Below are 12,187 nucleotides of genomic sequence, written 5' to 3' on the forward strand. Positions count from 1 at the left end.
CTGCATCCCAGAAACACCCTCATGCCTGTGACCAAACATGTTCAAAGGGATGGAGACATGAAAGTTCAGCATTATTTCTGGAGCAACTGGCACAACTCTAAGCAAAAAGACTGACTAGTTACTATTTTTAATCATTGATTAAATGTTTTGATTTATATAAAAAACCTCATACTTATGCAAATCCATAGCATTAAGCAGATGTGGACAGGGTGGCTATGTGATTTCTCAGTATCCAAACATACGCTCAGTCTAGAGAGAAATTTCGAATAAGCGGAAGGCGAGGCGGCTGCATTTCCCATCCCTGGGGCCGAGGGCAGGAGACGCCCCTCACTCCCTCACCTGCTGCCTTCACCTATTCTGGTCTGTCTCGAAGTCCCTCTCTGCTTTTCATGCTCAGGCTTGATGAATTTCAGCCAAGAGTACCTCACTGAAACAGCACAAATTAATAGCTTAGAAGTCTTGCTCAGTAACTATCTAGCTTCAAAATTATCCTCCCACATTTTAAAAAATCTTGTACGTTTGTCTAGTAATTATGAGCATAATAACCCTAAGACGGCTTTTATTCCACGGGAAACCTTATGCACGTGACAGGCTATTTTGGTGCGACGTGTCCAACAGCACATGAAGGGACAACTGTAAGTCACCCTGAGAGGTCCACACTCTGTGTTAAGAAACTCATAATAACGCGAGTGAGGCTATAACCTCCCGTTCAAACAAAGCTGACCGTGTAACCTAGCAGCGGGACATACAAGGCCTCCTCGAGGACTGCTGGGTCAGATGTTCCAAAGGAAGCAACATCCAGTATACAGATGCCCAGGACAGCAAGCCTGAGATGCCGCTGTGGAAGAACCGAAGGATATATACAGTCTCAGGCCTGCTGGTTCTGAACGGAAGATACTCACTTTCAATCCAGTCCAAAGGAGCCCAAGGTTTTGATCCCCACCTCGAAGTCTGGTAGCCCAGCCCTCAGCACTTCGGACCCCTGGCTTTCCCCAAACGTCACACTCCAGAACATGGACCTTTCCTTGTACCAGCACCGTCGCCATCCTCATTCCATGTGCAGCTCAACGCCATGCCATGGAGAATGCAGCTTCCATCCCTCACATAACACCTCCTGTAGGGACTTGACAGATGCTGCTTTAGGGCTTTAGGCAGGGATAAAAGCTATAAGCTACTTACAAGTTGGCCAGTGTTTCTGTCCGCTTATTCAAAAAAATAAGCAAGTATCTTTGTGCTGTGCACACAGTAGGCACTCATATACGTTTTAATGGATGCTTTAAACAGGGCTCATTTTGCCAAGGATAAGCAAAGAGATGGTGGTCCCTATGGCAGCACGAGCATCCACCTGTTCAGGAAAGGTGAAGTATAGACTCTTACAGAAGAGCAAGTTCAATCATCTTCTATATCCTCTTCCAGCCTCTGGCTCCATTTAAATTCTGTTGTTCTTTGCACATGTGGCATTTGGTACTAACACAGGTGAAATGAACTTTTTGGCTAACTCTATTTCTGTCGTTTTTCAAATTTCTTTTTCACAATTCCTTTTGTACAATATTAAACCAAGACTTGATTTTTTTCAATGCGATTCTAGTCCTATCATATTCTAACCCAGTATAACACTCTACCCTAATTTTCTCTGTTTCAAACATGTACAGTATTCAACAAACAATTCTGATTAAATTTCTCTACTATTTGGACTTTTCAGTTTAAATTGTACTGTTATTGGTTACATAACTCATTATTCTCCTTAAAAATTTTCATTGTTTGCTCTTCAAATTCCATTTCAATCACTAGAATTTCTTTTTAACACACCAACATGTAGATTCTAGTTTGTTATTATGACTTTGCCTAGATTTATTGTTTACATAAATTTAAGCATAATTAGATATGAATTTTCTTAAGTATTCTTTATAATTAAACAGAATTCTAACTTATCTGTCAAACTGCTATTTTCTGCTCCTTGTAATAATTAACTTGAATCATTTTTGCCCCAGTCTTTACCTCTCTAATCCACCTTTTTCCTCCTCTTCAACAAGCTCCCTTAACATTCACTGAACTGCAATACTGATTTTCCCTTGAAAACATGTTCTTTCTACTCACTTTCTCCATGATGTTATTACTGTAAAGTTTTTTTGGGGGGGTACTGGGGATCGAACTTGGGACCTTGCGCTTCTGAGGCAGGCGGCAGAACCACTGTAAAGTTTTAATAATGTTAACAAGAAAACCATCAAGTGATTTTTCATTCTTCTTTCACTTATTCTTTCTGTTTTAGAAATGATTTCTAAGAAATGACTTCCTCCTTGGGTTCACTTCAGCTCACTTTCCTTGTCGTTCTCTTGTGTCCTGCGGCCCCTTCCCACCCATTATCTCAGCTACAATGTGACCTCCTGGCCCCTTGGTGACCGCTTCTCCCGCAGTGTGTCTTAAAGTAGTCCTTGTCCAAACCTCTCTCACCGGCCTCCAAATACGCCCCGCTCTCCCCAGCCCAGAGAGCTCGGCACTCAGCTTCTCCCTTCCATTCTGCACAGAAAACCCAGCCGTCACCAGCCAGCCAGCCAGTCCAAGGTGCTGGACACAGCTGCGGCCATTCTGCTGGCATTCTTCAGCCTCCTCCACTCCACCCTTGTCTTTCCCAGTTTTCTGCCTTCTCCCCTGCTCTCCTCCTTCTCCCCTCCTCCTCAGGCACCCCTTGGCTCCCAGACTTCCACCATTCTGTCTCCATCCTGGCCTGTGACTTGGTTTGGCTCACACTACCTTTGGAAAGGAATTATTCCTGGACTATTTCCTTTACCCTTTTTCCACTCACAGCCTTCGGGCCTATAACAAGTTGGCAGATCTTCCACATCAAGTATCTGAGGTACATTTTAAATTTTATACCTGTACTTCTTAGGACAATAGTAGCCAGACACTCCAATGCTGAATGGAAGAGATGTTTCCTTCCCTACTCCAAAGCAGCCCTTCTGACCAGCTGCAGAAATATGTCAAAACAGCTCCCAAGGAGAACCCGAATGTCAGACAAATTAAATGTTTTGAAAATGAGAATAACCACTTGGTGCATTTCTCAACAGAGATTGAGAACAAAGGAAAAGAAAAGAGACGGGGAAGAAATAAAATCAGAATTCAAGCTGAATAAATACAGGAATTTCTAGTTACAATGTAAGAGAAATATATGTAAACCTAGGTCTCTGGTGAAGCCAGGAGTCATAGCAGATACCTAAGGTTTTTACAACATTTCTAACTTTTGCCTTCAACTTCTGACAACAGCCAAACCCTCAAGAGGGAAAACGGGGTATAAAAAGGCCATGGAATGATAGGAATGATGGGCAGCAGACAGGAGGCTTTGGAATAATACAAATAATTCTTTAATAGAGTGTGCTTCAAAAATAGTCAACAAACAACAACAGCCACAACAATAACAAAAACAAAAAATGCACTGAACAATGCCAGCGCTTTATGGGACTGGACACCATAAACTGCACAGTACCCTGCAAATGGTGGCTCTTCATTATTACTCAACAGCAGGATAGTTAGTTATCTGTCATCCACTGTGGGGTAGCAGAAGGTGCTGACCATATCCAATCCACAACGACGAAAGTAGCTACTTCTTCTCTTCAATCCATGCTGTCCCCTTGAGAACTAAGCTCTTATGCCCCAAGTAGTAGAAATGAGAGGCATCCAGAAGTAGAATTCTATCTGATCTTGACTGTCTGCCTTCAAGGATCAAATAAAAATATGTGTTTATAGAAGTGGAGCAGCTGCTTCACTAGCTCGGAGGCCCACTTCGAGGCCACAGGAGTTTCCATTTTTCGTAGTCCACTGTTCCTGTGCTCTCTGAGAAGAACCCAACTGAACAGTGAAGGTATATGAAGGTTTGGGCGCCAGGTCCCCCAGGGACAGCAGCATCACTTCCCCAGAGAGCCCCTCACAGCAGCTGAGCAGGGACCATCGCAGTGTCTCAGTCTAAGAAACACTTAGGAATTCTTCATTATGGAGTCACCTCATAAATATGTGTTGATGCTGCATACAGTTCATACTGTGGGTATCAAAATGAGTATGACTAATGTAAAAATTTATTAAAAGTCATCTAAGTATCACAAACACAGAGAGTCATAAATGAAGCTGCTCATTTTGGAGCCCTACTGTCTAGCTCACCATCTTATAGTGGACGAATAAACAAATAACTTAGTATAAACAAATAACTTCAGCTGTTGAGATGACTGAGTGTAGGATATGATATGATACAATACAACACGGAATTGACTAGGCTAGAAAAATAAGAGGAACTCAGAGCCCAAGGAATTTTCACTTCAATAAATAGAATAAAGAGTTCTAAAATTTAAGTGAGTTCATAAAAGAAAAGGTAATGTCAATTTAAATGGGCATCACTTACTTCTTCCTTTGCTTTCTCTATATCAAAAATTCAGAAGAAAAATTCAGAGAAAACAGAGAAATTAATTTTTACTAACAATGCAATGCAAAAGAAATTCTAAGTATCCTCTGAAAACAGGGTTAAGTGAACTATTTTTGAAGCCCCCCAAAAAAGACCCCTGGGTGAAAATTTTATAATTTTCTTTCTAGGTCAGAACGCCCTTAGAATGAGACAAAGAAAAATCTGGACCTGGAGCGAGAGGATGAGGACGACATTAGGAATCCAGTCACCACACAGTCGGAGATTTGTTCAACTAACAGATGAGGAGCCAGAATAATCAGATATTAAAAGAAAAGGAAATGGTCTGCAGAGAATAAATGAGAAATTATGACTTGGGAGTAAAGGGTGATACATTTTTACAACACACATGGGTTTAAGTTAGGTGGAAAAGAAATAAAGAAACTATTAGAATATAATAGTGGGAGAACCATTTTTCATGTTTCTGCATAAGAAAATATTTCAGTATGCTCTGCAAAAATTAAACTTGATTTTTTAGTGTATTTAAACAAGAACCAAATGAGCTCTGATTGATATGGATTTTAAAATTCCTAATCCCCATTCTATATAACACAGAATTGGGGATGGGGGGAATACTTCCACATTAAATAAATGACTTGTTTTGGTCTCTTTTATTGAGCATGAAGGAACAGCATCTTCAAAGTATATAAATAGAATCCAAGAATGCTAGTGGTGTGTGTGTGTGTGTGTGTGTGTGTGTGTGTGTGTGTAAGAACAGAAGGTCGGAATGAAGAAAGGCGCTAAGAAAGTATGTGATACCATTAAAACGCAACTGGACCCCCAGGAACACTTCCGGAGCTGCGCTGCAGGGGGCGCTGTTAGCACGCGAGAGCAGAGCATGCGTGTGAGCTCATCGCCAGCCGGGCAAGACACACTCGCAGCTAGAAGCAGTCATGTCTCAACACCTCTGAGTCCCCAACGCTGACAAGCTAAACAACTTGTTTTGTCTCTGGGAGCTCTTCTCTGGTGATTAACTGCTTGTGGTGAATACTAATTACACGCAGGTACAGTGTGGGAGAAGGGGTCGGTCCCCTCCCTGCAGCAGGGCTTGCCCCGGGGCACCTCTGCCCTCACCTGGGCTGTGACAAACAGGGCCTCTACTCTTACACAGCACAGCTCCCAGACCAGAAACCGCCTTTCACCTCTGGGCTCCAAACCGAATATAATTACAACAAAGGGGCCGTTTAAAGATCCCTGCAATAATCACAGGGATAAATGTGCTGCAGGAGTCGGTGAATTAGTGAACTATCAGTGTCCTCAATTCCCCGGGTCCCATGTTGAAAATTTACCCCAAATTGTCAGTTCTTAGGAACTGCACCTCAAATTAAAATCTTCTCACCAGGGAGTCTATGAGAATTTGTTCTTGTGTTTTAAATCCAAAGTGCTTGTTAAACCGCCAGCACTGCAAAATTAGAGACCATTAAACAATATAAGGCAGCAAGTGATTAAATCTACCAAATACAGATTCAAAGCAGCTTAAGCTACTTTTTAATTAAAAATAAAATATCATTGGCTAAATTCAGATGTCTTAGCTCTCCAGAAAAAGTTAGAAGGCTGTTCAAACTGCAAACTGCTGCCGACAAGCCCTGGTATAAAAGAGGACTGAGGGCAGAGGGCAGGCTGGACAGGGGCTCGGCTGGGTCTCTGAGCCTAGGTCATGCCCGATGCTGACCCACTGATGTCCACTGCATGTGGGGTGAGGATATCAGGGGCCTCTATTTGCAAAGGCCTGGAGGGGCCAGGGTGCTCTGCCCTCCCAGGAGGGAAATGAGTTGAGCAATAGCATCTCAGAAAGCTGAGGCGCTGGAGAGGTACAGATGGCCAAAGGAAACGTCAATGCTGTTTTTCAAAGACAGCTTAAGCTGACTGATAAATGTTTCTTGAAATAGTCATTAGCTCTTGGGGAACCAGGCACAGGAGCTTTGGAGTTAATGGGATCACGAGGTTGAAAGGAATTTTTATTGTCCAGTTAGAAGTAAATAAACATTGCAGCTTTAAGTTGTTCCTGCTTGTTTAGAGTAAAGAAAAGAAAAAGGGCCTGGGGCTTAGTCAATTTCAGGCAAGAGGCCAAGAATCTGAGGATCAAACTTCAGGCTTCGATGATATCATTCACGCTGAAGCCTTGATTCTCTTCCTGCAGCATGAGAAACTTACTGCTAAAACCTTACTCACCCACAGTTCTCTTATTTTTAAGTCTATTTTTTTCCTCTCAAGCATGATTTTCCAAATGTGCTTTCTGCCTTAGATATAAATGTTATGAATTTACTTTTAGTCTCAGACATAGTCTTACCTAAAAAGCTTGCTCTGAAGTACAGTACAGGCACTTGGTAGCTACAGGAATATAAGACGTGATACTCATATTTAACCACTTCAGATGCTGCCTGGGTCTCAATCACTTCCAAATCATCCGAGGGTAGGTCTAAGGCCTCCTGGAAGAAAGCAAAGCAAAATCCAAATGTATTTGTCAATAAAAAAAAAAGTACTAGCATGAAGAGGGAAAGATGAGATTTTTCTTCCTGCAAAATTACAGTTAAATAAACACAGGGCCATGAGGTAAGGAAAAGGGAGTTACCCATATTGATGTTTAACATTTGAGTCCTGGGTAAGTAGTACAACCAAAAAACATTAGCATTAAGTCATTCCAGATTGGTTTTTGGGAGACAAAGCAGCTCTGAGGAAAGAAACAGGAAGGGGGGCAAGAAGATCTAATGCAACAGCAACTCTAAAAATCTTTGCTGTACAATTTTAGCAACACGATGATGGCTATACAAACCACCTTCTCCCCTACCTGCGAAAGCTAAAAACATCCTAAGAGTCAAATGAGAGGCTGTGAAATGTCCCTAAAGAGTCTATTGTACTTTCCAAAAGATGATTCACTGCGTGCTGAACAATTCCCAGCTCCATTTTGAATAAGATACTTACTTTGCAAGAGGTTGAGATTTTTAGGTATATGTTAAATCCTGAGATGATTGTTTTCTTATTATTGTGCTTTCTTTGGTAGAGCTCTACAATAACTCTTGATTTTTTAATAGATGGCAAAGTGAAACACAGTTCCGTAAGCAGAGTTGGTGATAGCCATGCTGCGCCTCACCTAATCACTCCTCACAGGTTGATTTTTTTTTCTTTTACTATGGGTGGAGGTTTCTTAAGAATGCATCTTAATGCTTAGAAGCAATTAATTGGACATGTTGAATCAGAGTCTGGTGTCGTGCACATGCACTTATTTATTTTGGTTGATGAACTTCCTTTGAAATTAAATTAGTAGAAGATGGGTTTGGCTCATTTCTGCCTCTCATTAAAACAGTAATGGCAACAATGAACAATCAGAAGGAGCCACAGGGAAGACTTCAAACTCCATCAATATGAAAGAAGGTTGGCATGCAGATAAGTGAAGCCAGAACTGCTGTCCAGATCTGTATCTCTTTTAGTAACTCCCCACTCCCAGCCAGTCCACTGGGGAGATGTTACCAAGGATAAATCACAATGGAGAATATTTACTTTTCACTGAATCCCAGGAAACACTATCAATTAAATACAATACATTAAGTAATGAGAGAAATGACTGAAATAAATACTCAAGATATAGAAAATTAATGCAGTAATCACTTGGAACAAAAGTTAGGTAGAAGTCTTGAAGACATTGGTGTAGGAAAAAATTTTATGAAAAAAACCTCAGTTGCCCATGAACTAGCACAAACAATCAACAAGTGGGATCTCTTCTTACTAAAAAACTTCTGCACAGCAAGAGAAACCACCAGTAGTGTGCAAAGACAACACACAATGTGGGAAAAAATCTTCACCTGCTCTTCCTCAGACAAAGCTCTACTGTCTAGAATCTATAAAGAACTTAAAAAGATCAGATCTCCCAGATTTAAAGACCCAATCCAAAAATGGCATCTGAAATGAACAGACATTTCTCAGACAAAGAAGTACAAATAGCAAATAAACATAGGAAAAAGTGTTCACCATCACTGGTCATTTGAGATGCAAATGAAAACAATGCTGAGATTCCACCTCACTCCAGAAAGAATGGCTGCTATCATGAAATCAACCAGTAACAAACGCTAGTGGGGCTGTGGGGAAAGAGGAACCCTGCTCCACTGCTGGTGGGAGTGTAGACTGGTACAAACACTGTGGAAATCAGTATGGAGATACCTCAAAGAACTAGGACTGGAAGTCCCATTTGACCCCGCTATTCCACTGCTGGGGATCTTCCCCAGAGAATTAAAAGAATCATACCACAGTGGTATATGTGCACCCATGTTCATAGCAGCACAATTTGTAATAGCTAAAACTTGGAAGCAACCCAATTGGCCATCAACTGGAGACTGGATAAAGAAAATGTGGGGGTTTTTTATAAAAGTGAATACTACTCAGCCATAAAAAATGAGAAATTAGAGACATTTATAGCTAAATGGATGCACATTGAGGCAATACTCTTAAGTGAAATAAATAGGACACATGTGTAAATACCAAATAGTTTCTCTAGTGTGAGAAACTGAAAGTGTAAATAAGGACTAAATAGTATAATAGATAATGTGAAATAGGAAGAAAAGGGGCAAAGGGGAAGGGGAAGTGGGAGGGGTAGAGGAAAGGAAAGAAGGGAATGGAATTAATAGGAGAAAATCGAAAATGGAAACAAAGTCTTTGTAAATAGGGAGGGATGGAGGGGTTGAAGGGAGGGCTGGGCAAGGGTGAAAAATAAGAACCAAGAGAGATTATGTAAAGGTGCAAATTTCCAATGATGAATGTCATTACATTGTACACCGAAAATGTGCCAATAAAACAATATTAAAAAAAGAAAATGCAGTAGTAAGAAAGAGCTTTTTCTGTTTATTTGTTTTTCATTTTCATTAGTCATGACTATCAAGATTCTTCTACAGCAACTCTTCCAACCACATTCTTTCTTTTCAGTCAGTAACTGAGTTGCTTAGTATTTATAACTTTTTTCCTCTTAACATTATAATAGAATTGTAGCTTGGTGCTATGGTTTGGATCTTAAATGTACCCAAAGGTCATGTGATGAAGGCTTAGTGTCCGGCCTGTGGTGCCCCTAGGAAGCAGTGGACTTTGGGATGGGGGACAAGTGGAAGGAAGCTTGGTCATCGCGAGTGTACCCTGGCAGGGGACCCTGAATCCTGGCCCTTCCCTCTCTTATTACTTCCTGCTGCCCAGAGATGCTATGATGTTCTGTCTGCCACAGGCCCAGTGGCACCAGGGCCAAGCAACCATGACCAGAAACCACCAGCCAAAATGAGTCTTTCCTCCTCGGAAGCTGATTTCCTCACTGTGACAGAAAGCTGACCAGGACATGTGGTGACAAAAAGGAAATGCAAATTCCACAGAAACATAAAATTAAAAATGAAATTCCCCTCATCCCAGCACTTCTCAATATTTGTAATCATCTTTAAAAGGCTGGAGTACATTCTTCCAGACATTTGTGGTTTTTGGCACACAAACGCATACACACATGTGTACTCCCAATACCTCCTTCCAACCGTCCACCCCGTTAAATCATGCAGTGTACATATATGCTCCTAGAGTTTATTTTGCACTTGTGGACATCCAATCACCTGCTGCCACATCAGGGCTGCGGACTAAGTGCCTTCCCTCCATTCCATGGTATGATTATGTTGCAGCTGTCTTTTATGGTTCTGTTTGAACATTTCCACCTTGCTGGAAATTTAGGTTCTTCTACTACAAATAATGAACATCCTAGCTCAAATGTCCTTACACACTTCTATTTTTCGATATTACAGATTCCAAAGGGTGCAATCAATGCATCGCAGAGCATGTACATTTTACATTTCAAGAGATCCTTCCGATCTATCCTCCCAAAAAATGCTACATGAATTTATATTTCCAGAAAATAGGTCCAAGGATGCCCTTTTCCCATATCCAATTAATACTGGATATTATTTGCTTTTGATTTTTGCCTATGTGATGAAGTTCTAAATGTCATTTTTTTGTTCTAATTTCTAGTTTCTTGGTATTAGTTAAGGTGAACATCCACTTATATGTTTACTGGTAATATTAAGTATAGATTTTACTCAGTATTTTTCCAACTCTGTCTATTGTACTTTTTACCAGACTTTTCTTACCACCTCTCTCCTAGTAATTATAAAAGTTCCTTCATTATGCACAAACATATATTATTAAATTAACATTTAGATCATTAATGCATGTGAATTTTGTTTTTGTGTATAGTGTGAGGTAGATTTCTCCCTGATGCTTTTTAATAGTCCATCTTTTTTCTTACTGATCTTAAATGTTACTGTTATCATAATTTAGGGGTGTGTGGATGTTTATTTATTTTTTGGTACCAGGAATCAAACTCAGGTCCTTGTGCTTGCGGGGCAGGCAGCAGAACCACTGAGCTACATCCCCAGCCTGTGGATGTTTATTCTTTTGTGAGCTACTTCTCCTCTTAGACCATCACTGCAAACCTGAAATTCATATGGCATCTAAGGAATTGGGTCATTGATTTCTGCAGAAAACTGTAGGAATAAGCTGCCTGAGCCTCAGCCTTTTCGGGGAGGACACGAGTTCTGGAAAGAATGTTCTTCACACAAACTCAAATCAAGCATTCAAAAATGTGCAGGACGTGGCACCAAGTCACGGATCCAGATCCTGGAAGAGGCACAAGGAATAGGAGGGAGGGGACAGAACAAGTTCCTGAAGAGCTCCCATCACGTCACTGTTCTCCCTGGCAGCTGAGTATCTTTTACAGGATATGAAGGCCAGGGTACCTGTCCTCTACTTGGGACACATACTGCATCACCCAGGCCAGCTCTGATGGGCATTTGTGTGCAGAGACATTTTTGTGTCCTTACTTGTACTATAGTGAATCCTTGGCTTGTGTCTGGTAACATCTTCCTGTTATTGATAGTCACCTCAGCCCATGCAAGTATCACCTTTAATATCACCCAATCTGGAAATCTCAGCCTTTACATATTCTCTGCTTCCCTTTCCAGTCAGTGCTAGATAGTTTCAGAACTTCAGGACTAAGGTTCTTATCTTACTCATCTTTGTCTTCCCAGAGACTAGCACAGAACTGAGAACACTAGTAAGCAAACGTTTTTATCTCAGTCTGCTCCCACCACTTAGGTATATCACAGAAACTACAGAGGTGATTCACTGGTGACCAGACTCCCCACTCCTCATCTTAAATGAGGCAAATGGAAGAGTGAAAATGCAGAACATCATCAAGGAGGGTGCACAAGTGGCAAGTAAGCACTGAAAAAGATATACAGCATTATTAGGCATCAGAGGAATCCAAACCAAGACTACCCTGCGCTGGCCCTGTGCGTCTATCAGAATGGCCAACATTAAAAGTAGTGACCCCACCCAGTGTTGGTGAAGATGTAGGGAAACGAGATCATTCACATACTGCTGGCTGGAATATAAAATAACATCATGTCTCAAGAGAGCCATACATTGTTTCTTGTAAAACTAAATATACAATTACCACACAGCTCACCAACTGCACTCTTGGGCATTGTTTCCAGAGAAATAAAAATCTTAGATGTGAATGTTCACAGCAGTTTTATTCAGAATAGCCAAAACCTTGAAAAAGTTCAGATATCATTAGCAAGTCAGTGGTTCAACAAACCATTCTAGCATACTATTTAGCAACAAAAAGAACAAACTCTGGACACAAATAAACACCTGTGTGAGTCTGCAGGGAATTATGGCACCATAAGTGATGAAAACCAACCCCAAAAGGGCAAGTACTGTATGGTT

At 41.1% G+C, this 12,187-nt stretch overlaps 1 protein-coding gene across 8 annotated transcripts in view; it reads right to left on the reverse strand.

Annotated features, from left to right (window-relative positions):
* Positions 1–12,187, reverse strand: part of Atg10 (autophagy related 10) — a 268,942-nt gene that overhangs the window by 89,384 nt on the left and 167,371 nt on the right. For all 8 annotated transcript variants that reach the window (XR_015439007.1, XM_021255724.2, XM_021255723.2 and 5 more), the window contains one exon: positions 6,735–6,873. Coding sequence is in view for 7 of the 8 variants with exons in the window: in XM_021255724.2 (XP_021111383.1) it covers positions 6,735–6,873 (139 nt within the window). In the remaining variant the exon portion in view is untranslated. The remainder of the gene's footprint in view (positions 1–6,734; positions 6,874–12,187) is intronic.

The sequence above is a fragment of the Heterocephalus glaber genome, unplaced genomic scaffold, assembly GCF_053883595.1.
Source record: "Heterocephalus glaber isolate CG9 unplaced genomic scaffold, H.glaber_assembly_v1.0 deba00001465, whole genome shotgun sequence".
Lineage (NCBI taxonomy): Eukaryota > Metazoa > Chordata > Mammalia > Rodentia > Bathyergidae > Heterocephalus > Heterocephalus glaber.